At 38.6% G+C, this 27,394-nt stretch overlaps 1 protein-coding gene across 3 annotated transcripts in view; it reads right to left on the bottom strand.

Annotated features, from left to right (window-relative positions):
* Window positions 1-27,394, bottom strand: part of NSMCE2 (NSE2 (MMS21) homolog, SMC5-SMC6 complex SUMO ligase) — a 132,128-nt gene that overhangs the window by 98,594 nt on the left and 6,140 nt on the right. For all 3 annotated transcript variants that reach the window (XM_009560013.2, XM_054057434.1, XM_054057435.1), the window contains one exon: window positions 5,003-5,109. In XM_009560013.2, coding sequence (XP_009558308.1) covers window positions 5,003-5,109 — 107 coding nt within the window. The remainder of the gene's footprint in view (window positions 1-5,002; window positions 5,110-27,394) is intronic.

The raw sequence follows: 27,394 nt of genomic DNA on the forward strand, positions 1-27,394 counted from the left end.
TATTAACAAAAGCTTTAAAGATGAAGTGGGCTCCTCAGAAACCTATTTATTATTTGATAGAAGAAGAGAGAAGACACTGCACAGATACAATGTGTTTCACTAGGGGATTGACTCGATGCTGCTGATGGTGCACTTCAGCACACTGTAAATGACAATCAAGACATTCACTAGCTTCTACAACTATAGAATCAGAATAAATGCAGTGAAAGACTACAAGAGCTCTTTTACTTTTCCTACCACCCCAAGAAAACATATATCCATTTCACTAAATCCATTTTCATGGTAGCAGACTTCACAAACATCTTCCTGAGCTGTTTCTGTGTAGCAGAGGACTTTTTTTTTTTTTTTTTTTTTTTAAGCAAAAGAAGCTCTCAGAATGTTCATGGCTAGCATAAAAGACTACAGAATCATGACTGATGCACTGCACATATCAGAGAAAATGCTCTAAACTCAGCTGGAATCACGTCTCCTGCTCAATGAACTTACGAGTCTAAATGGAACCATTATCAAAAATACAGAACAAATCTACGAGTAATTTCTGTATATTCTGCAGGGACAAAACCACGCTTGTATAAGGAACATGGTGCACTCCTCATCTTCGCCAAAGGAAGGCTGAACGCTTGACAAGGTATGAAGTTACACAGGCATGAATTACAGACGTATCCAGCCTTCAGTCCCTAAGTAACACACGCAAGCACCAGTTGTATGTAGTTTTATAGATAAAACCCAACAGAGAATATCTTTAATTTTACTTCCTATGTTCCAGCTATAATTACCCTTGATCTAATTTACAGTTTTAATTGCTCAAATCAGTTTCCATGCAGGACAATCAGAAAACAAAGATGTCAGTGGCCACTGATACGGTGAGAGTAATGGGTCACCCAGAACATGGGAAAATTGTAGCAAAAGTAGGGATAAAACCCAAGCACCAAGGCAACTTCTAATGCTTCTACCTTCTTCTTCCAGCTCAACGCCACCTCTTTCCTAGCACTCTTTCAACCAGTCTCTTCCCCATATATATATGATCTCATAACTTTCCGACCCCATGTCTTTTACCTTTTCATCTGCCTCTTCTCATTTAAAATGGTTCATAAAATTTTTCTTAAACAGGTGTCCTATGTTTTTCTTCCACCCCACTCAGGTTTTAAATTTATCCTTCTTCACACTGCTCAGCCTTAGCAAAAGGCAGGCACAATTCAAGCAAGCTAAACTGATGTTGGGCAAAGTCACAACTTAGAACAGGAAGCACTAAGCAGTCTTTGTCCCAGAGATGCCACTACCACATTCAACACTTTGCTCTCTGCTGCAAAATGAACAAATCAGCCCAGGTTCTCTTTCCCTGCAGAGGTGAGAAAAAGAAAGCTAGTTATGTCTTCCTTATTTTTTGGATAGATCGCCAATACATTGTGATTCTTTTTATTCAGAAAAGTCTGAGGACTCCAGAAAACTTGCCCCAGCTTTTACAGAGTGCCAAACAAGCCAAATGCTTGAAAAGCTGAGATGGTGATCAGAGTCTGCTGCCAACCCCTCTGCTAATCTAGAAAGCAGAGTGTGGGAGAGAGAGAGAGCAGGCAGAATACGCTGGCACTCTGACCACTTGAGAGCTCTCCCAGAGTAGGAAACACTTAAACTGGCTAAGTCAGCCTCGGTCCCAGTACCTTGGGCTCAGTTCAAAAGTAAAAAGAAATCTGCAATAAATACTCCAGCTCCATCAGTCTTTTGTTGTTTTTACACTAAAAGTAAGAGTGCTGACTGGACTTTGCATGGAAAGGACATGAATATTGGCTAATTTATTTTAAAAATACCTGTTAAAAATTAAAAAAGAAGCAGCAGTAGGAGTCCAGTCATTACACAGTTATAAGAAAATCCAGTGGCACAGGGAGTTTCCACAGACAAAGGATTTCCCACAGCCTGTTGTTGGAAACTCTGTGATTCAACTGCTCATTTCTTGCTTAACAGGCTGCTGATTCAACCAGAAGAGGATGCTGATAGGTTTCACCTTCTGCATTCTTCCTACTGCAGCCTCAATCAACAAAAACCTCGGATTTCAAAAACATGTGACTGTATCTCATGCTAGTTCCTAGTTATTTAAATCATATACTTTTGTTGTACAATATCATCTTTTTGTCAATGTCAGTTAAAGGTACACATAGTAAAATAATAAATCAGGAATTTTAACTGCCTCTGTCTCCTTATCTTGCTAACTTCCAGTTGGACATTCACTACAAGCAGGTGGTTGGAAGGTGAAACACAGAACATAACATACTTGGAGATTCACTGCTGAGTAAAGAAACTACACAACAGAAAAAAATTACAACATACAAACTCACAAAATAATCAGATAAAATGTGGTTTGCAGCTTGAGACAAATACTGTTAATACTGTATATGAAAATCAGTCCACTTGTGACAATGAATGACCTGCTGCAACTCCCTAGGGAAAGCTCTCAGGTAAGGAATACAGATTCCAGGGAACAAGCCAGTGGAGGCTATTTTAAACCCAAGCCTTTCTACAGCCACCTCCAGGTGCAGTCCTAAATTCAGCAACAGTCTCAGTTTCCCAGAAGAGGCTTTTCCACCGTCTGACAGGAAACTGGAGATACACTCTGCAGTTCTAGAGGCATGGCATGTAGCTTTCCTCCAAAACAAAGCACTAGCTGTTATTTTTTTAGAAAACATACTGTGTCTCTGTTCTACTGCAGAAGCCTATATACATTTCTTTCTCTTACTCAGAAAGGTTTCTTCAGGAAGCTGGCAGTGGAAAGCACAGAAAATACCCTAGAGCAAGGTAGGAAACAGAGATAGGAGAAGTGTGGGTAGAGGCTAACAGATTAACTATTACTGACTTCACAGTCACATAGTCATAAATGTATTGAATGTCTTGGAGCTGCATTTTTTAAAACTAAGGAATGAAAGAACAGGGAAGGAGATTGTTTTAGCAAAGCGAAGCAGACTCTGACACAAAATAAATTAGCCATATTAGGGGGAAAAAGGTGGGGGGGAAGAAAACCAAAGCCTTCCAGGACTTTATTTTTTTTGCACACAAGCATAGATATGAACACAACAGATGCTGCTGAATCCAGTCCCAAAAATCATTAATGTATCACTGCCCTACCTTCATTTCAGTCAACATCATGAGTAAATCATCTGAAGTAAACAGGACTTGAGTGCTTTGTTGGTGAAGGCACAGGCTTACTCTATATTTGTAGGGATGAAGAAACGTTTTGCTGACACACAGGAATAACGAAAGAAGTTACATTGCTGAAAATTACTGGAAATTCCTAATATAATAATACATCATTAATAAACAGCTTACAATCAAAATATAAATCCACTATTTTTCACTGAGCTTTGGATATACATCAGTAGTCTCTAATGCTGTCAGGAATAAATATACTATGTTTTACTAGGAAAGCTTTAAAAATCATGACTTCCAAATAAAGGGAAAAAGTTCTTATCTATCCAGTTTCTGATAAGTATAAAGGAAAAACCTCTGATCTGTCCAGTTTCCGACAAATAAAAACTAAGAGGTCTGCAATTATGGTGACATGTGAGTTGAAATGTATATTTAAAGTCTGCAGTGGGAAGAGTGACTGTAGTTAACACTGTCCAGTAATTGCTGATGTAGTCATAGTTTTCAACTACTTTTAAATATGTAATATTTAATTACTTGGATGAAGATTTTTCAGTTAAGCATCTGACTTTTTGAAAATTTATTAAAGGAAAACCTTTTCTACAAAATAAAAACCATACAGGCATTTCTTAGAATGGAACTAGTGGAAAATACACTGCTGTGCTCTCATTTTTGTTTTTGTTTTGAAAATAACAAAAAAACAACGGCAAGCCAATAGCAAGGCAAGGTTAATTGGAAAGCTCTACAACCTTCACGCTTTGAAACAACAGATTTCACATCTCGATGGGAAATGAGGGATATGTCTCTGCATTCACTAGAGAAATCCATGCAAAACTGACACCTAAAGGTCTATTTGGAGACACTAAAATAGGTTACTTGGAAAACTGAGTTCTCTGAGCAGGATGTGGGCCAAAAATCAAGTGATTTAAGTAGAGACTGCATTGAAACTGCCTTTTTCAATGTCTGGATCTGCCGTGGATCTTCAAATTCCTCGCCTGCCAGGGAGAAGGGAAAACGAAGTAGCTGGTTTCAGAGGGCAGTCGGGGACAGAACAAGGGGTAACGAGGTTACAGAGTGGATTAGAGACCAAGAGGCAGGGATGGAGCCCGGCAGGGGTGACAGGAGGGTAACCATGAGGAGACTCGGACAGCACTGCAAGACCCTGCTGTGCCCACCGAACACATGAGGGATCCTGTTCAACATGGCCTTGAAGGCTCAGAAAGCTGTTGTTCAGCAGCCGAAACCCCAGTGTCCACCGTCCAGCCTGGTTCACTAACGACAAGAAGTTTGCGCAACCCATGCTGCACATTTTCCATTCCAGCAGCCCAGCCAGAAACCCCCCAAACACATTGGAATGCCACAGCTCTGGGAAAAATGTTTGGTCAGGTAGCAAATGAGACCCTAGTTAACTGAGTGAACAACCAACGAGCTCGTCCTTTATTAAGCACCAGCAAATTCATGTGGCAGAAAGAAGGAAAACCAGGTTTCATCAGTTCCCGCTGCTGCAGCCACTTGTTTATTCTTGAAATTAGCTGCCTCATTCATTACACAGCTTCCATCTTCCACAACAGTGAAGCAGGTATCATCTGAGATGACAGTGTCTGAACTACACGATCCTTAGTCATTCTCAAAGCACTGTTCCTCCAGCATTCCAATTGGTGCAGAAGTTTGGTGGGGAGGAATTAAAAATTGTTTCACCCTGCATGCCAGCTAGGAAGGAAATAGTTGTACTGGCATCATCAGTACTTTATACCTGTCAAAGATCTATCTTTCCAACTATGTATTGTTTAAATGTAATATCTGTGTCTGTTAAAAGATAATATTTAAATAAGCATACATTTGCATAACTTTAACAGAAGTGTCGGTTTACCTGATTTACTGTTTCTTCAACTGCTGTCATGTAATGATTAAGTTCTCTGTCCATTGCAGCATATTCTAACATGACATTTTCCATACTGTTAATATCCTCTACATCATCTGCAAAACAAAATATTTCATACGTGGATGATCAGTTGTATTACCTTCAGGAAGCATTTTCTCTTTACAGCTATGAAGACAAGTATCAATGCTGTGAGTTTCTAAAGCATCTGTAAGGCACAGCAGGTGTTCTCAAGCTTCTCCTACATATACTTTTTTCCTATTTTGCAACTGTAAACCTTAACATTTCTTGGGTAACTTGAACAAACGGCTTACTCAGAAAGACACTTCCCTGGTTTCATGTGAACAAGGGAGAGTGTGTGCAATTTCATCTACCAACACCTAGTCATTAGGCAATCAGGACATTTTCTGCAAAAGTTATGTTTCGTGACTCATCAAATTGCCTCAGAAGCAGTCAGAAGAAACTTAGATGGTCGCTCAGTACAGTACAGTTCACAGCTATAATTAGACCCCTTATCCCCAATAAACATAGCAACTGCAGAATCAAAACAGAGCTGGCATTTTACAGTTCAGGAAATAATGGGAGACTGAATGGCATTAGTGAATCAAGCAGTAAAATTTTATTTGCCACTGAAAATCAATGAATACAGGACACATGCTTATAAATTCGCATCCATTTTATTTTCTTCTGCATTTCTCCTAATTTCACTCCTTTCATGCTAACTGCACCTCTGCTTTCCCATTCCAACGTTGCCGAGCATCTGCCTGGCTGGATAAGGACCCTCTGTAGACGCCACAAGGCTGAACAGCCACAGCTGTCTCTCCTGACGCAGGTGCATGCACTGCACCAAATACTGCAAAGTGCGAGAGGATGATCAGCTACAAGCCTCTAACCCATTTAGAACACTAAGAAATTAGGAAACACAAGTTTCTACTTCTCCTAGTCCCATTTATTCCTACCCTGCAGTTTCCAGGTATAGAAAAAACAGCTGGAAACAGATGGAAGCTGTGAAAGAGCCTCAGAGCCTGCTGAGCGGCACTGGGGATTGCCATTCCATGGAGTAGTCTTCTTTACAAGCAGTTTAAGTAGCCAATCTGTGCTGTTATTTTTAGAAAATTGTGGTGTAGCTTTTTAAATTACTTTTTTGAGAAGAAAGGAAAATGTCTTCTGATATGGCAAACTAGTGCGCTTCCTAAGTTGCTAACTATATTAGTATTTTAGAGCACAAAAATCTGTCTCTGAAGGAAGCTAACATAAAGTGTTGTATACAGCTGTCTTAGCTTGACAGCAAAACCTGAAACTGTTGCTGAAACACATAACTCAGGGATAGGAGCTTTATACCATATGATCCAGCAGACAAAGCTTTAAAATATATATCTACACAATAAAAGTTACATAATAAGCCATACTATTTTGTGAACATGGCAATTATAGTCATGACGTTTCCCTTAATTATATACAGGCTTGGTGTGTATCCATTTTTCATTAAGTAGATGGATGGATATTGCAGACAGAATCTTGGCATTCCTGCAACTTTCTTCTGAATAATCAGCATTTCCCTCTCCCCTTTCTCTTCCCTCCCACCCAAGTTCCATATCCTATCTGGTAACTATGATCATGCTCTTTTTCCTTCCTGCTAGGAAGCATATGAAGTGCCTCCTTCAATGCTGACACAAATGGCACTCTGTGAATCACACGAAAGGTCTGTGTAGCAAGTTAACTGTCATTCTCCTCCCATGGCCAAAATGAATCATATCCCTGACATACAGAAACTACAGTGGCCTAAATCTGACTTTTTTAGGAGAAAAAAGTGAATTGTTACACACCAAGGGAGTTGTATCAATGCCACCTTTTCTGAAAGTTAAAAAAAGCTTTATCTAAAGAATAATAATGTTGCAACTTGAGAGATGCATTTAAAAAAAGCTCAAACAAAGAGGTGGAACACAGCCCAGGCAAGAGGGACGTTACCTCTAACTGCATCCTGCTCTACATTCTTCATGTCCTGACTGTTCCACCCATCCGCCAGCCTGTTTTAAGCCTCAGTGATGTTCACTGCTGTTTCCCTGTTGCTGTTCTTTCATGCACATGAAGTACATTATATATACTGGGAAACTGATGAATGTGCAACTAACACATGATCACAGACTGCCCTTGAAGGCACTATGGATGTAAAGATAGAACTGAGATACTGGACACAGGTCAGTGGCTGTCCATCCCCTATTTCTGCTCTGTGACAGATAATAGGGTCTGTTTTCCATCTGCAGTTCAATCCACAGTCCAAGGTGCTGAGAGCTAAAAGGAAATCTCCCATGTTACTCCCAGCCACTCATCTCCACAGCTCCTAAACAAGATTTAAAATAAAACTCACATTACAGGCTATTCTATTTGCCTTTAAAAATCTCTCATGGTCCTACATTACAAGCTGCAATAACTCATTGTGCATGGCTCCTCTGTTTCCACCATGCTTTCCCTGCTCCGATGAGTGAATAGCACTTCTGCCTCTCCCTGGTAAGGAGCAGATGCAGAGCAGAGCTTTAGGTGCACATAACGAGAATCTGCGCATGACTGTATGGGGGTGTAAAGTTTTATAGCTCACTAAGACAGAGATGTAAAGTTTTATATCTCATTAAATGCTTCTTTACAACAGACTCCACTGTAGACTAATCAGAACACACCAGTTGACCTAATCTTATTAGGAAAAAAGAAACTGGAAAAGAAAGACTTGTCTCCCCTCACCACACCACAACTCATTCTCCCAAACACCACCAATCCATTTAGTTTAATACAAACAATAGTCTAAATTTAATAATTATATCAGGCTTTTGGAAGAGTCAAAAGCCATTGTCCATCACTCACTCTGCAAGCCTCACAACTACTGTTATTTCAGTTGTGAAGAAGCCAGTAGAGAGAGATTCATGGTAAAGGGATCCAAGGAACTGCCTCTCTTCCAGCAGACTGTGACCACATCATCTGCTGAATACTCCCCGGCCAGACTCCAGCTACAAAGCCAGCTAACCCTCTGAAGTAACTCAAGTCTTTCACTCTGCAAGCCAACAACCTTGCCAACACCAAAATCAAATGCTTTGCAAGTGCTGGAACAGTGCCTTTCTGTTATCTAATCAAAATTTATCCTAATCTCGTTTCTAATTCATATCTAAGGAATGCTTTCCAAATTCTCTGCATATGCTTTTAGCTGCTGCCACAAAATACCATCTAAGTTGCATACTGTAGTTATGTCTCCTTGTTATCTAGGTTAAATATGTTGAGTTTGGTAAGCATTTCTCTACAAGTCCTTCTCTCACCGCTCAGACATTATACATTTTGCAATATTACATCTTTTAATCACAGAAAGCCCAGTTCAAGCCCATAATTTTCATTTTCGAAGGCCCATGTGCATGATGTTAGAATGAGCTGGCTGAATATACAGGCTTCATGATTATGAATTCCAGCTTGCATGACTTTATGGTCTCTTTTTATAATGGAAACAGGGATATTATTCTGAACAGTCTCCCTGAATATTAAAGAACAAAATTACATTAAAAGCCTAGCAAGAGTTCAATTTCTCATTTCTAATAAAAGACCAAACTGCTCATGCTCAGGTGCCTTACTGCTCATTCAAACTGTAATCAGTCAGAGATGGGTTACGTATCATGAACCCCACATTAAAAGAGAAGTTGCAATAGCAGGATAAAGTTAAGTCAGTGCTGGTTTAATACTTCCTATATTAACATTTGTCTAAAATGCCACCCATTAATCCAAAACTTGCATTTCCTTCTGAGTTCATATTTACTTTAGTTCCCTGTATGCATCCACAAGTTAGCAAAATTTCTAAAGATTTTTCACAACTACCTCTTTTTCTGTGCAAAAGTTACAACATCGGTATTTGGTTATTTAGGGTATTACAGATGTCCTGCAGCACGTACTCAGCAATTCAAATAAGCATTCACTTCCACCACAAACTATCACAAACAAAGTAGTTTGGAATACCATGAAATTACAGGAAGGCTCTAAGCCTACACATGTAACAGTACTTAAAATGAATGCTTAAGCACAGACAACATGAATTAATGTAAATACATTTATAAACACTCTCATATCTTTATAGTATTGGCTACCAAAAGTTAAACTTTCAATTTAAAGCAAACAGGACATTGTCAGTTGCACGTCTTGCACTACTTATTAGGTTATGCTTTGAATTTCAAGGCTACATGCTGTTTTTAATTTAAGACTCTCCCATCATTCAAAGCAGAAGAGGAAGGGTATGCCATTGCCCACACATTCTGACAGCAGATTTCAGACTTTTGAAACACACATGACACAAACATCTGTCACTTGAGCCAACAGCAACAGCAGCAGTAGGCAGTTGTCTTCATATGCACCAGCAGCAGATAAAATAAATACAGACTTTTCCAGCAGGTTTCAAGTTACTGCTGACAGCAGGGGAACACAAGCTCCCCAACTCCTTGATTTAATTCCATCTTCTGGAGGAGAACGTACATTCTCAATTTAGAATATAGTGAAGCATTTTTGCTGGTTTTAGCAAGCACTTCATTTTCAAAACCAAAAGTGCCAAGACAAGCTCCCCCACCCCCCAAGCCCTCAGTTTTGGTCTACTCAAAACTGTTGGTAATCCAAGCTAGACAATACATCTGGAAAAAAAAATTGACCAACCCACACTCCTTAAAAATAAGTTCACAAAACACTTGGAGAAGGCAGTAGCAAGATGTTCCTCTACTGTCTAGATGCTCAGTAGCAAGAGGATTCAGACCTACATAGGAGGCCACTGTCTTGGTTCCCTCCTCTGTCTAGATACACTGGAACTCTGTTGTACAGTCCAACAGGAACTTAAACAGCCTCAACTTCATGAGGCTGCACCTTCACTTTTCCTCCTGCAGATACATGGACAGCTCATCAGAAAACACCCACTGAAGGAGACATCTTCCAAAATCTCATCTCCCTGACCTGTAACATATTTTACCTATTAGGTTGCAAAAAGAGCAGAACGCTAGTTCAGAAAACTCTATACAAAAAGAAATTAGAAGCAATACAAAGGAATAGCAAAAGATGGAAGAATATCAATTTGATGCAGGTGTCCTCATGCTAAAACCAGAGAAATGGTTGAAAGTGGAATGCCCAAAAATCTCCACAGAGCCCTTCGAATAGGGAACTAACTGCTGCAGTTCATAAGAGAAGAAAAAATATTGCTGATTAGAGGACCAACAACCATACAGGAATGGAAATTGGTGGAGTAAAGGGGAAGTCAGGGGAGTAATTGCAAAATTTCCCTCCACGTTAACAGTCAGAAGCTAATTACTGCTGAAGCTGATCCTAAAGAAACCTCAAACTTCTCAGGGAATGCCTTAACAGGGCTGTAGAGTTTTTTGAGCTGGATTTCCCTCACTGTCCCCTAATGAAGCCATTCTGCTTGCATAAAAAGTTTTCATATACACGGAGTTAGAAAGCGAGTGTGAATGAGTGATTTCACAGATCAATGTCTTCACCTAGATACCAGCACTCCAGTGAAAAGTAGGTCTGTCCAACAAAATGAAATTACATGAATGAGAAACCTACTATAAGGTGCCCCTGCATGAGCAGGGAGGTGGACAAGATGACTTCCAGAGGTCCCTTCCAACCTCAATCAGTCTGCAATTCTGTGGTATTTCTCAATATCCAACAAACTTGTCTCTAAATCATTGTTCTGGAAGATGGTTGAAAATGAGTTCAAGTTCAAGTCTTCTCAGGCAAGGAAGAAGTTGAATCTGAGTTTCTTATATTCTATCAAAGAAAAATTCTGAGTAGAAGAAATAAAAGTGAGAGGAGTAGTGACGGTGAGAGGAGTGTGAGAGACAGGACTATTAGAAATTGTGAAGAACCAGCACAGAAGAACACCGACAGTTAACTATGCACATCGGTGCACCAAAACTATGGCTTGAGAACGATTTCTAAAATTTCACCTTATTTTCTATCCAGCTTCTGTTAAGAAATTGCAAATCACACTACAATACTTGGAATGAGGTCAAGCATTTTTCTGTACCAGAGTAATATCTTCTGAGGTTTTATTTTTGAAAAGAAAGGGCAGAGCTTTTCAGTCTGGATTTAAACATTTGTTTTATTCAAAACTGAAAAAAAACATCAATTATCCATTTCTCTCTGTTTAATTTTTTGTTTTAAGTAAGATGAGCCAAGAGTGTCTGTTAGCTTACAGACTACTGACAAAAACCCCTCATCTTGTGTTACAAGCCATTTCCCTTTAGGCTATGACAGTCTTAAATGGGAAGAGACAAGATTCAGTGACACAGGAGGCTTCTGCCTCACATGGAAATGAAACCCAAGTACATTATATTGTCGAGAGAGTTAGAATTTCAACAGAAAGAGACCGCGCAGGGTCTAAACGCCCACTTTGAAACATCTTAATTGCTGAATGCCCAGTTTGAAACATCTCAATGGGCCACCATTTCCTGCGAGTGGGTGTTGCACACATTCTGAAAACAGAGTCATCTCAAAGTGGGCACAGAGAAACTGAGGCACCCAGTATTACTAACCCCTTTTGAAAATAACTTACTATATTATTCTATAATAAAGTAATCACGAAACTTTTGCTCAACATGAAACTCCCTTAAACTCCATTGCCAACAGAACTAGGCCAACAGCGCTTTTGAAAGCAACTTCCTTACAGTACTTTTTTTGTATTCCAGACTGACAGGGGAAGGCTAAAAAGTCATAATCACCCTAGTTTAGACTTGAGAGAAGTAACAATGAACTGCCTGACCAGATATATCCGCCACAGTATCCAAACAGACTGCAAGGTAAAGAAGGGCAATCCCTCTGAACACTTATTGACACTGTGGTAATACCTAATGAAATAAACAGGAGTTTGATTTAGCAAAACACTCCAACATGTGCTGACATGTTTCACTATACAAAAAACCAAAGCAAAATAGTATTCAACACAAACAGAGATGGTTTAATTTAGGCTGAGGCACACAAATAATAAAAAGCCATCAAGTAATCTCTTATGGAGGTAAACAGAACTGTGGAATAGAAAAAGGTCTTTAAATCATATCTACATATTCTTTGCTACTGTAGTCTCTGTGTTGGGTGTCACATACACAGCACCAAAACATCAAGAGGGGTAGTATGTACACACTTCCCCAAATAAAATTGGACGCTTGTTTGAGTGAATATTAAGGCCCATACAATTCCCAGTCTACTTCTCTCTCTTCAGACAGAAGAGACCAGCACCTGACCAACATCTCTTTTCTCCTTACTAAATTCCAAGGTCATGGTGAAGTTCATCCTTATTTTACCAATTAACACCTACTTAATTTTGTAGCAAGATTAATTTAAAGTTAACAAAGGCAGTGTAACTAGTAAGCAGGAGCACTGAAAGGAGGATAAAGCATTTACAAAACCCAACAGTTGTGTGAAGAAACTTAAACTTTGCTCTATCATATTAATACCCCCTACAACAACCTGAAAGGAGGCTGTAGTATGGTAGGTGCTCGTCTCTTCTCCCAAGTAACAAGCAATAGGACAAGAAGAAATAGCCTCAAGTTGTGCCAGGTGAGGTTTAGATTGGATATTAGGAAAAAATTCTTTACTGAAAGAGTGGTGAGGCACTGGAATGAAGTGGTGGAGTCACCATCCCTGGAGGTGTTCAAAAACGTGCAGACATGGCACTTTGGAACATGGTTTAGGAGGCACAGTGGTGTTGGACTTGATGAACTTGGAGGTCTTTTCCAATCTTAATAATTCTATGATAATTCTTTGTTAGTTTCTTGGCATTATGGTGATGTCCATCCAGAACTACTGTGCTCCATTCAACAAATGAATAAACCAGCATTCCCTAACACTATCTATATCCACCGGCCCCAGAAGAACAGGAACACCAGTTGCATTAAAAGACAAGGAGCAAGAACACACCAAGGCTGAGGTTCGTGTGCCTTTTCTTTGACAACAAAGGGAGTTTTGCAGGTCATTTCCACAGGCACCAAACCTTGCTGTTCTCCGTGTTCCTCCTCTGCTGCCCCTCAGCTAGGATAACATGCCTTTGTTACAGGGTTATACTATAAATTGGATTAATGAAACTATCCAAGCTAAAAATAGCATTCCATTCTCCAAAACCAAACCAAAACAAAAAAAAAAACAACCCATGTTATTTCAGTAATTTAATCTGAAGTACAGCCGCACAAACAGTTGTACCAGCACAGCTGAGGGGGTGGCAAACTGCAGCAGCCTAGACTTGGGGAGAACAACTTCCTAAGCCAAGCTGCTTGCCAATAAAAAGGTAGAGGAACCACATCTGTATTTCCTAAGCAAGAACAAGGCCTATGTTATCTTCACATGGAAATCTGACCAATGTCTCATGGAACAAACTTTTAAAGCCCCTCTATTTTCCTAACTATATATACACATATCCCTCTCTTCTTAGTGGATTTCAACATATGATTAAATTAAGGCTGAAAACAACATTCACCAATAATTTTAATGGGAAAGGATTTTCCTATGACTAACAGGCTTCTTGCCTGTGGAGGCGTGGGCATGTCTACACCACACAACAGAGCACGGCTCAGAGCCCTGAGCTGCTGCTGACCTTGCCTTCCTCAGAATTAGAGATGGGAGGGCTGGGAATATTTAAAAACACGGAGTTTATTGCTGTCCTCCTCCTACTCACTTTCTCCTCTCAGAACTTGATATGGTAAGATTAGAATTTATGCAAAAAGTTTTCTTGAAACATTTTCCCTCATAGGAACAGATAAATATTTGTTAAGGTATTGTAAATGCTACTCTTTGATCCCTCAGAATGCTTTCTAAAACTGCTATTTCAAATGAAGCATTTTATAGCAAGACTTTTAATGGGCATTCACAATTTCCATAGGAAGTTCAGAGGCTGTTTTATCTATGATTTCCACTAGAAAGGAATACCAGCAAAACCTTTTTATTATTATGTTTTTAATTATACCAACAAGTCCATTTCCATCCTGTTGGATTTTTTTTTAAGACAGACAAATTCTTTTATATTACACAAGATCTCTACTTGCACATTATAAATTCTATAGAAATAATCCACCCCTTTTTTGGTTACAGTCCAGTGTTAAAGCTTTCTATTGTCAGTAACCAATTCTTCCCTTAAATTGCACTGACAGGTGGAAAATGAATATTTTAGTCTGAAGTGCAAGTCTGTTTCTAATAAAAGGCATGATTGTTGTTATCCAGCAGTAAATAACACCACTAGGTTTTTCACAATATATTTCTCATCTTGGAGAAGCTCATTCAAAGCACACCATTAAACTAAATGCAGCAGTTAGTTTGAATTTCCTCTATTTAGGAGAAACACGAAATGTGTTGGGAAGGTATTTCAGTAAAAAAATTCAGTAAAGATAGGAAAATAAACCCTTTTCACCCAAGACCTTCAAAGTTCTCAGAAACATTACTTCTCTGTCCAGAATTGGAAGCAGCCTAGGTCAGAGACCAAGCTATAAGCCCTCATCAGAGCTTATTTAATCAGATATAATGTTTCAGTAAATGCAACTGCCTTGGTTCTGAGCTCAAGCTACCGTAATACCCAAGTCTGGTGCAGAAACATCCGATTCAAAATCTAATTGCACAAACTAGATGTTCTGCATGTGGCACCACAAGAACCGAGAGTCACCTGGTGCATCATCAATGGTCTGGCCAGAAAACAGGGCCATGACACAGGACAGAGGCACAGGAGAGTTGCTTTGCAAAGCAGTTTCAGTATAGAGGTAGTTTCACCCTCGGTCCCACACTACAGACTGCCTTCATGCTTCCCAGGTGTCAGTACATCAAACGCTCAACAAACTGGTCCAACTAAAAATCTTCCCTTCTACTGCCTGATCACCAGACTACAGCAAGTTAAATCAGTAGAGCACTTAGCATACAGGAAAGTAAAACCAAGACAATCCTTCACTTCAAGACAATCCAACACCAACTTATTTCAGCTCAGTTAGTGGTTATAGTTAATTTCCACATAAAAAGAACATAAAAACCAAACTAAGCTTCCCTAACTGACAGTTTCACGCAGACACAAATGAACACACTTCCAGCACTGAAATTTTAACATTATTGACCTAAACTGAAACAGCTGAGGGAGGGAAAATGCCAAAATACGTCTGGTTTTAAATGTCAAATAATGTGATTGGATTCTTCCAAACATACCTTCTTTTTCACTCTGAACCCACACCGTCTCCCATTCTAGGTTTTTATTTTTCTGCTTCTACAACCCTTGGTCATACTAACTTCAGGATCTAGAGAAGGTAACCAGTAGCCCTGGACAGAGCAAGGCTGGACTTCATCTAACTAGCCAGGGCAGTAGCCGTACAGTAACCACAGCAGTTCAGGGACGAAAAACAATCCAGCTTTAGAGTCAACTTTTTAGACAAATTTGGCTGGCAGGCAACTCCACTTTCTACACCACTCTGGACAAAGCAGCGACGTGTCTTAAAACTGAGCTTACCCTCCTCCACATACGTAAAGGAATAAAAGATAAACTAGATTCATAATATACAGCTAACAGTGGAAACCTTGGGGGTTTTAAATCAGAAATGCTGATCTGTTCATCGGAAATTGGAAGGTTAGTAAAAAGAGATATGGATATCATCTCCAAAGTTAATTGTTTTTTGAAAATGTAGATACTTCTATATGCTTTGGATATTTTCTAGTTTCTGTTGAAGAGCTCTAACAGACAGAAACCAATCAAGGCTAAACTGAAGGAATCTAGAAAACCAGTGTCTCAAGCAACCAAAGGTCAAGTGATGTTCAACACACAAAACATCCAAATCAGCACAGATCACATATTGACTGTACTTGAAGTGCTAACCACAGTGATACTAAAACTAGGACTTTCAGAGCCCATGATTCCTCAAGAAACAAGAATAACCCTACTGAACACACAAAAAAAACCCCCTACAACCTAATCCTTTTACACACAGAGAAGGTGAAGGCAAAGACTGGACACAGACTGCAAGCATAATGAAAACCAGCAACTCATTCTGCCCTTAGCAGACCTCCTTTGCATAAAACCTCTTCTGTGAATTGGCACATCTCCCCCTTTTTCACATGAATCGCTGGGTATGTGGCATTCATTCTGTTGCTTGCATACTGGTAAGTGACAGAGCTAAATCTTTCCATCACTTTCTATCATTTCCCATAAACTTCATACAAAAAATTCTGCTATTATAAGGAGCTGCTACTTTGTTATCATATGGAAAATGGACACCTCTGTGCAAAAAAGGGTAATGCAATTCTGTATTGTCTGGGGTCTCTCACGTATGCTCAAGTATATATGATTTTGAGAGGAAACAGGAATTTGTTTGATGGCTTACAGCACACCACAGATGATGGTCTTTATGCAAGTTTTTTAAATAACCCTGTTATCTTTGTCCATAGTAGGAAAGAAATAGCTTTGTGGGGGCCTCATGGCATTTAAAGGGGCCTGGTTTTAAAAGAAAAAATTGAATATAAATTGAAACTGAGCATGGAAGTATTCTGTAACTAGACAGGAAGAAGTGGAAGGCTGCCTCTGCTCAGTCCTTAAACAGAACTTGTGAACTATCACATAGCTGTCAGACATTGTGTTTTAAAATAAACTAAATCCAGAACCATATGACTATGCTTGAGATTTGTGTAGCTGAAATGTACTAGTTGAGAGAATTTTCTCCCCTTTATACTGATATGATTTTTAATTTTGTTCAGTTTAAAATCTGGTTTTCTATAGAAGTGACTGGGAAAAATCTATACAATAAAGTAACTACATTCAGTGGAAGTGAAGTCTTGATTACCTTTAGATTACCTGAGATGACAGGACAGACTACACACCTCCAACAAAGCATGGATAAAAGATTAATCAAAAATACTGAAAAAATACAGAATTTGAATGAGTGATGGCACACCTAAATCACTCAAAAAAACAGCTGTGAATTAGACCCACACCCACAAGTAATAAACTTCAAAAAAAAAAGTCTTGAGAAAATGTCACATTAATCTACCCATACAGTAAAAAGTCTACTCACCCACTGCTTACTAAGATGATTAGTAAGGATATCATAAGTTAAACTTTATTCATCTGCTTAAGAAAAATAGGAAAGAGTTTGCAAGGTTGATTTAACACAGAAGATATTATTGTCACTTGACATTTATGTGCAGTGTATAATTCCATTCCCACTTACAGTCTGGGGAAAGCCTGTTAAAATACTTCCTTAATGTGTGAACACTTCTTTGAATTGTGCTCTTTTCATCTGCCACCTTCTCCTTAAGCCAGCTGGCTCCTTTTGTTAAGTCTCTTTTTAATAAGAAAGTTCATTATACGTAATTTATGGAGCAGTGTGAGATTGTCACCTCCTATTGAGTGCTATAGCACATGAATATTTGAGAGCTTTCTATTGCATTTGCTGATAATGTCAAAAAAGTGTGGAGGTTCACACACATATATCTTGAACGACTCTAGCATGAGACTGATCAGAAAGACCACATTTCTCTCTTATTTTCAGCCACATGAACCAGTCCTTCAATTTATATGTTGGACTGCTCTTCTTTACATGGGAAACATCATCAGGAAAACATTTAAATATCTTTCATCACCTAAGCATGATCAGCATATTGTTCTGCTTAATCCTTCTGCTGTGGTTTCTCTTATTTCTTACTTCTCTTTCTCCTTCATTACAAATCTCTTTACAACTTGCTCCTTTCCTCTTCTTCTCCTCAACCAGTTCTCCCGTTTCCACTCTTTTTTACCTTGAACATTTTCTTGCCTGCTTTTTGATTCTTTCTCTATTAGCAAGTGATATCTCTCAGGTGATTACAGTCTTTGGGGGTCACCTGCTACTTTCTGCCATCCTCTTGTATAATGGTAGTTTTAACAGACCCAGGGCTGTTGATTTTATTCTATTAGCCTAATGGTCCATTAACACACAAAAAAAAAATCCCAAACTGAAATAACAATAATAAAAAAAGACATAAGCTCAGCAGTCATTAACAGTAACTGCTATGCAACATACAGTTTGGGTGTTGACCTAAGGCAAATGATGTCTGAAAGGGTGGCTGGGGCAGCAATGTGAGTGATGCCGGGTTACCTGCCTGTTACTGTATGCCCTACACAGAAGGTTGTGCTGTATAGTGCCCACGATGAATGCCAGATCATTGTTCAACATCTAAAGAAGGGTAAAGGGATTATTCTTATTTTATTTTTTTTCATAAAGGGGCTGATTTTATGCTGACAATTTTGCAGATTTAATCCTATCTTTACATGGCACCTAGTGTAAATTTGAGCAAAGGCTCCTTCTAGACCAACAAGCATAAGACTAAATCCTGCTAATTGCGTTTTCTTTCAATAAACTCTTCCTGCATTTCAAAGAAAGTGCAACACAAATTACTCAATGTCTGAAAAGTGTGACTTACATCAAGACTGCTCAGCTTGCGAAGTTTAAGTAAGAGATGTTAAAGGTGACTTACTCATGATCTACTGCTACCATCCTGGAGATTTCTGACATACTGGGCATAAATTTCATTTAAGTGCAAATCTTCACTTAGTGCCCTGTGTATATTTCAGCAGTTCAAACAATTTCATATCACCTATAATGGTTCATGGAGCTGTGCTAGTTCCTATTCATTAATTCACAAAAGGTAAACATGACATCTTTGCTAGGCTGTTGTTTCCTGCTGCCTTTTATCTCCCCTGCACATGTATTTTCCCTGGCTACCAATTTCCTCCCTTTCCCAATCACCTACCGCCATTACAGACAACTCAGGTTACTTCTAGACTCTTGCAACGTAATTTCCACGAGCACAGAAGACACAAGCAACAACATAAGTGAGTATCTACACAGGACTCTGAGATACTCAGATGTTCATATATCTTCTTAAAACACTCCTGACACCTCTTTTTATAGAAGGGAAACCAAAGATTTGTGAACTTCAATGACTTGCCCAAGGCCACGCAATGCAATGCCAGTTCAAAAGAACAGTTGTTCCAAACCTCAGTGCCTCAGAAAAAACAGACTTGGAGCATCTCAGTTGTTTTATCTCTTTCATATAATGCTATTCCTTGTTCCTTGTTCTTCTTGAGAGAAAATGGGAAGGAAAATGATAAGGGAAGAAAAAAAAAATCTATGAAAATTATAATAAAACGTATTCCAAATCTACAACTGGGACAGCCAATATCTGCCTGTCCTTCAAAGGATGAAATTTTCATAGGTCTCAGTGTCAGCAATCATCTGGAACACGCAAGTATTACATGTGATTCTGACTGATAAAACAAACATTCCCATTTAAATTCTTGGAATTTAATCAGTACATATTATAATCTTCATTCTTTAGTAGAAAGTCAGCATACTGTATAATACTGGTGTACATGGAAACATGTCATAAAACCTGGATTTGAGTCAGAGTGAATTTTTAAGCTTTCTTTCTAAATGATTTTTATCTGAAAGTATTAAAAACCTCATAATTCTATATGCACTGGCAAAAATGTTGAGTATCAAAAAAAGTAAGGTAAAAAAAACAGTCACAAGCTTTTGAATTCTTGAAGAGAATAGCAAAGAAGAGGAAGGAAAAGAAAGGGAAAAAAAGGCAGGGTGAGAGATGAATGCCCTGTGTCTACTAGCAGGGGATCACGATGAAGGTTTCAGAATGATCATATCTACATAAGGACTTCTTTCATGTTTTGACCAAACACTGAGAACTTGTCAGCACAATGCTTACATCTAACCAGATAAATCTTTCCCTAATGGGAAGAATCAAACAGTTGCTTTATATTCTTAATCTTTCTGGATGCTGCCATCCTCAGACTTTTTTCTGCTTTAGCAGGCTCCTCCTCCTTCCCTAGTTATTTAGGCACACAATTAGATCACTGAAAGCTAAATACTGATCTACTTAAATTGATAAAAATTAAAGCTTTCAGAGTGGGTTCTTCAAAGCCCACACTACTTTCTATATATACTTTATGCCTCTACATTTTAACAGAAGTTAGTGGTATTTTCTTATTGCCACATTTCTGTAGCAGAAATGTGACGATAAGAAAATGACAGATTAATATACTACAGAGAATATTTTCATACAGTAAATTACTCACATAAAATATTCCTCTCTGGCTTTTGTTCAAAGAGGGTGATTTATCTTTGTGCTAAAGAGCCCACACAAGACCTCTGCAGTACTTCACAGTATTTTGAAGCTGGACCGGACCATTAGGATCAACTATTCTGATCTCACGCATAGTAAAGGCCAAAGAACTTCACCCAGCAATTTCAAGCCTATAAATTACAGCTGTAAGCTCGTTCATTCTCTCAAGGTTAACATCACTAGCATCCAGAGGGTCTGCAAAAAGGTCTATCCAGCATTTAAATCCTACTTATGATCAATTTTGAAGACTGGTGTGGATTTATGAGGTCTAGGACATAGAGAAATTTACAGTGACTTTGGGTACATGAGGTAACTCACAAGGTGACTGCAAACCTCCCACTTTGGGGGAGAAAACTACATGCTTCCTCAGGAAAATACAGGATGAAAAAATACATAAGAAAAAAAAGTATAAATAAGCACACATACCTATGTACATATGTATTTGAAATCAGACACTACATGAATACCACCTACCAAAACCTGAGAAACAAAAATTGTGACGTTCTCATCTGAGCATTCACAAGAGTTCTGACAAAAATCAAGACTGGAGTACAACCTTCTGCTCAGGTGCGAGCTGTCAGTACATTTCCATGTGAATGCACTGAAGACAGTTATTCAGCAAGCTAGCTTTAACTCAAGACCGGATTTCACTCTGAATGATACTCTCTAGTTCAACCACAACATACCAGCTTCATGCAAGAATAACTTCACGAAACGCAGTGAACTGCTATGCAGGAAGTCGAGCCAATAAATCATGTTGGTCCCACACAGCCTTAAAAATCTATGATTTGATAATACAAAGTCTCTTTCTCCACTGTTAATCTTAATCCTATGCTTATATTTTAGTGTTATGAAATGCAAGAGTACAGTGATATGGCACCAACACCTTTAAATGCATTCTAAGAGTGAGTTCCTACAGGACTACAGCTGACCATGGCAGGTGAAGGAGTAATGGCACAAGCTGCAGGAAAGGCTTTGCTGCCACCTCATGGGTTTCTCTCTCCTTCGAGAACTGCAAAAGTTGAGGAACAAAGATACTTGGATGTACTCAGCTTACCAAGTACCCAAAACAAAAAAGAGCCAGTAGAACAAAAGCATGCTGCTTAATATAGATGCCTTTCCCTCCCTGCACTGTGTTCTTTTTACATTTGAAATTCCAGCGAGGAAATAACAACCCCACATATTTGTTTCTCCCCGCTTAGTAAGATTACAGACAATGGTCAGGGTGGGTTTTGGATAAATACAAAAGAACACAAATCCTTTATTACAAGTGATACTTTTTTTCAAGATTTTCAAAAAGGCACATTTCCAAATTCTGATTTTTCAGACAGCTTTTCTGAAGAACAGACTTCAGAACCAGCCAATGTATTCCAACAACAGGCTCATCAGGGCTGAGTATAAATGTTTTAATTTTTACACTGTAATTACTCAAGCACAAAGGTATTGAAGAGCATAATGCAAGGTATGGGTTTTTTTTGTCTTCAGAAAAGCTTTTCACAAGAATTGAAACAGTCCTTTTTATTTCAAAAAATAAAATTATTGAAGAAATACTTAGTGTGACACCATTTACCTACCTACTTCAAGAAAACATCTTCCTCACTGTTAGTTGAAAGGTTAAATACCTATTAAGCAACCCAAGAAGCACAACATAATAGAGGACAAACACAAGTTAAGATAAAAAACAGACTCTTTCCTGAAAGGATGTATCTTAAGCAAGGTAACTGAAGGGAAGACAAGTTGGTATTTTTGAGAAAGGGAATTTAAAGCATTGTCACATATGCCACATATGCCAAAATACAAGTTTCCTTTAAACAACAGGAAAAGAACCTTCCCAAGAAGAAAGATGTAATTTTTGTGCATACATTGAGTTTGTGCCTGCCACCAGTTAGTACCACAGACACTGGTATGGCAACAAAGCAGACCATTTAACAAACAGCTTCTGGCATATAAATGCTTAGAGTCAGAAAGAAACTTCCTCTGTGAACAGCTTGGTATGGTGAGCGAATTCTTGCAACTTCAACAGGAAGCATCTGGTGGAGGCTAACACGGAGGGGTTACTGAACTTAATGGATCATGGTCTCTCTTTGTTTCCTACAGTACATTCTCCCATAGCTAGAAAACTTTCATTTAGCATCAGTGACAAGCCATTTATCTCCAGGATGGACACAGACATTCTACATTTTCATTCTCCACCCCAAAAAAACCAAAAACACCTGCAACTTTTCTTTGGAATTTAATCTAAATACAAAGTAAATTCTGACAGACTGAAGCACACTCTTGGGGATTTCAAATCCAGGTAAGATTGTTCCCTCATGTCCATAAAGAAGTAATGGATTGCTCAATTCTAATGCTATTCCTACACAGCATATAAAACTTTGCTTCTCAAGAGCATCTTCAGAGATACATGGGCTCACAAAAGAAAAACAAGGTCCAATTCCTCATACAGGGTCCCTACTACACAGGCCACAGCTTTGTCCATTAAGAGGTCACCAAGAAGTAGAGAGCAAACTAACAAAACCCAAATTCATATGTGAAAATATCTTGAAGCAGCTTATTTTCCCTGGAGGAGAACAGGATAGCAAGTCAAAGATCAGGGACGTTCATGCCACTTCTCACTCAAGCAGATTGCAAAGTGTCATTCTAGCCTATATATCACAGCCTGTTCTCAGGACAAGAACCTTATGTTTTGACTATTTTTATGAAGGATGATGATCTCTGACACCATAGAAACTAACAGAGCATGAGAATTTTAGAAGCATGTTGGAAATTTCATTTCTGTATCCCAAAACAATCATATCTTGGTCATCTCAAACACAAGAACTTTGCCAATGCTAAGATTCACGTTACATTATGGTACTGCAGGAATCCTGCATTGAATTTTCAATGTAAAATAAACTAGAAAAAAAACACAAAGGAAACAAATTAAACAAATAATTTTATATTAAAACACAGCTACAGAATCCATCCTTATACTGGAGTTTGCACCACTCAGAGTATGAGAAATTTTAGGTCTATGACAGAGAAACTTCCATGGAAAGATCCTGCTTTCAGTGATAAATGAACTTATGATCTTCAAGTCCAACTGTTTGTTGTAGGTTGTTGCAATATGTATAGAAAGCCACTGCATCTAAGAATACTGGATATTCAATAGAAATTAATGAACCAATTGTCTATTAAAATGCTGTCAATAATTTCATAAAACTAAGCTTACCACCATACCTATATTCTCTACTCTCCTTCTGATATCAACAAGGGTCAGCACAGTTTAGTGTTTCCTGTTTAACACCATTTTTAGAGAGCACTGAGAGAAACCCAAGTACTGTGAGTAATCCCACAGTGCTAAATCCACATTAAAAAAAAGACCCTATGTTACCAAGTACAGTTTGCCCAGTACATAACAGGAGTCATGACACAGGTGGATCTCAAACTATCTAGAGAATAGAAAGCGGTCAGCAAAGGAAAGACATTGCACATATGAGATGTATGTAGTGCAGCACACACAAAGAAAAGTGCAGGGACAGCTCTGGGGCAAGGGGAACAGACAAATGGGATAAGCAGCCGGAATTGAGGTAAGCTCTGCTGGCAGAGAGAGCAGGTTATGCAATAGGAAATGAGCAGACAAGCAGGAAAAGCCAGAGCTGTAAAGGGCTAACTTAATCTGGGGTGCATGCCAAAGAATCATATCACTAACACTCTGTAAGACCCATGGGCCTGCCCTGTATACTGCGGTGAGCACAAAAATCCTTCAAAGTGTGGCGAAAGGGCGGAGGAATTCTCATGCAGACCCTGATATGACTATGGGAAGACGTGCTACATCATACAGATGGCAAGCAGCCATGAGTAGCAGCTGACTATGACAGTTTGGTGTAAGTTTTTAAAGAAAAAAAGTAAAGCAACTCATTTTATTTTCTCCAATTAGATCAGAGTTCAGGTGCAGCAATCGCTTTCCATCCAGCTATTCTACACTCCAGGGCTTCCATGATGTACAGTGGGAATGTGATGTGTGGTTGGAAGAAAGTCCCAGACATCAAGGAAGCATCACGCTCTCTACTTGATTGTTCAGCTAATCAGACAAAACCCAGTCAGTTAAAGCTTTAAAATGCTTTTCAGAAGTTTTATGCTAAGAACTTCTTATCACCTTGTCAGTAGTTAGCATACTCTCCAGCACTCCCATTTATTTCCTTTTTTCACTGGACACTTCTCCCAGCCCCACACAGCTTTGGCTCCAGCCCAGAGACAAAAACAACAGCTCCCCTAAAGTGCAAGCTGCTGGGCTGCAAGCCTGCAGATGACCGTGAGTTAATCTTCCTCATTCTGATATCTACAGCTTTCTGTACTTTACAGTCCCGTATTCTTCAGAAAGTTCTTTCTCCAGAGGAGTCGGTTAAATCTGCCGTCCTCAGCAAGTCGACAGAATTCACATCTGTTGGTAACTTTGAGTAGAGCTGGGAATGGACGCCTGCCTTGGATATGGCAGACCTGTACCAGGCCAGCATATTCACATAATTACCAGCACATTAATCAACACATGACAGGTTATGCTAATTTTAAAAACAGAGAATAAGACTTATACTTCAAGTATTTCACCTGGATGGCCGACAGTACTTTCTAGCTCCATGGAACTACTAGGTAGTTTAAGTAAGGACAGTTCAGCAACTAACAGAAGTTAAATTAGCTGGGCAAACAGTGCTCCTCAGTGTGCAGAGGTGGCAATAGAAGGCTTGAAGTTCAATATTAGGAGCATTGCAATTGAGAGACGTTGCCGAACGACTTAGTACTGATTTAGTGAGTGCTTTTTTCATTCACACTGCTAAAGCTCAAATAACAGATTGAGGCTAAACTTAGGAAGATACAAATTACAGTAGAACTTAGATTATTTTACTTGCATTGTAATTATTTCAAACAGTGTCACCTTTAAATTCATAGATCCATTTAGGACTGCAGTCCAGCAAAGAATATAAGCATGTCCTTAAGCTTTAAAATGTACAGATCACTCTGAAAGTTTGTGGACCACTGAAGAATTTCAATGTATCCTTTCCTTCAGTATTTTTGCCAGGTTGGTCCACAGAACATCCCAGAGTGGTTTGAGCACGGTGAGGACATACTGAAACCAACCGTGCATGGTCTGTTTTTCTGCTTACATGTTTTTTTATACAGCAACATTCTAAAACGTTTCTATGCCACAATGCTATTCTTGAAAGAAGAGAAAAATACACCCCTTAGACAATGTCACTATCTAAAGATAATCAGCAGAAAGACTGAGATGGACATCTTTATTTTTAAGTCATTAAACAAAATAATCTTTTAAATTGATATTTCCCTTTGCAGTTCAGTTTGGTGAAACCAGATAGGATCCTTAATCCCTTAGAAGATCTTTTTGCCCACAATACACCACCACAGAGATGCTCAATGCTAAAAGTCAGGGAGCTCTTAATAAACAGTTTAACTTCATGGACATCAACAAAGTTATTGGAAAAAATAAATGGTTTTCAGGACCAGATGCATAAAAATTATTCTTCACCTAAATTACCAGCAATTAAGAAAAACTCTGCCTTATTTTGCTACAGATTGTCCATGTCCATAAATGAGCACTGCCCAACCTAAATATCTAACAGTAGTAATTTATTTCATAAATCTATGCAGGACTAGAAGAAAACAGATATAAATGTATTAGTGGAGTAGGCAATAGAATAACGGATGAAATTAAGACCAGGTTAAGTGCAATTTTGGCAATGGACCTTACAGTAGTCTAAGTAGCTCATCCTTACAGCACACTGTGAACCATGAATTCCTTAGAGAAAAGAGACTCGAGAATCACTCTGGTTAGAGCTAACAAGATTAATCTCCAGAGTGCAGTGGAGTGAACAAGATGGTACAAGGCACAAAAAAAAAAAAGGAGAGGAAGTACAAAGCTGGGAACAGATTCTGAATGTTTATATCATTAGGGGCCTCACAGACATATCAGACTGTTTTAATTCTACTGTGAAATATTTTCCTTTTCACTCCTTCATGTGAAGTCTGTTACTACTTGCAATTCTATAGTAAAAAAATCCATAATTTCACATTATTTATCACTAGGATTCCCAAAACATCTCACAGCATTAAATAAAGCTTAAACAGACAGGAATAATTTTAAATCTACTATTGTGGACTGCAAACAGATATCAAGGGAGCTATGTGGATAAGTAAAGACGATTGTGAATGTGCCTACAAATATCAGGTATTAAATCTTTCCATTATTCATATGAAATGGGAAGGCATTGTTTTTATTACTATTATTTTGCAGAGACTAATAAAAGAAACTAATTCAAGGTCATGAAGAATTGGATTAATTGGTAAATTCTATCCTACATTTCAAAATGTGGGACCATGTGATGAAAGTCTGTAAACCTTTAGATCTCCAAAGTCATCTATCTCTATTGCAATTTATGTCTAGATTTCTCTGACCACTATTTATTGCAGGATCATGCTGTTTAACTGCTTAATTGAACCCTTCTTCCACCCATCAATTTCTCTAACAGTTATGACTTTCGAAATAGCTGTGTCCAGTGAGATTACTTTATCTTTCCAGAACAGAAAGTCAAAAGCTGTAGGGGAAAATACTGAGTTAATAGGAAGTTTCGGCACACAATTCACACACAGGAGGAAAAAAAAAAAAAAAAGGAAAGCACCTCAAACCTGAGAACTGTATCCAAACTAAAAGGCTGTGTTGTTTTTGCCAGAAAGTAACAGCCTCATGTAAGTTAACTATGAAAAGCAAAATGGTACATTTTTAAGACTATAATGAACAGATGTACATAAGGCTCTTAAGGTGGGATAACTACAGCAGCACAGTAATGAACAGTAGGCACAGTAATCAGTGGTAGCATCTGTACATGTGCTGGCTCACAGCCACGGCACCTCATGGCACCTATGCCCGGAAACAAATAAATTCCACTGAAGCAGGACTGAAGTGAATCAGTAGGTAGATGCAGCTTCCTAAAAAGAATTATGGTGTGAAGAGAAAGGATAGTCTGAATTCAACAGGAGTAATTCTCCATTTGAAATTACTGTTGAAATGAAAACCCAGTGTTTGATTTAATTCTGAAACTTTCAAACATTAATTCAAAATAATGGTGTGGAAGATCTATTTGGATATTTATTCACGAGTAAGCAGTTTAATCTGATGCTCCTGATGTCCAACTCGAAAACCTCTATCTATCTTCTCTAATAAAGTTTTCTCAGTTGTTTCAGTCAGTGGGAGGAAAT

Source organism: Cuculus canorus, chromosome 2 (assembly GCF_017976375.1).
Source record: "Cuculus canorus isolate bCucCan1 chromosome 2, bCucCan1.pri, whole genome shotgun sequence".
NCBI classification, from domain to species: Eukaryota; Metazoa; Chordata; class Aves; order Cuculiformes; family Cuculidae; genus Cuculus; species Cuculus canorus.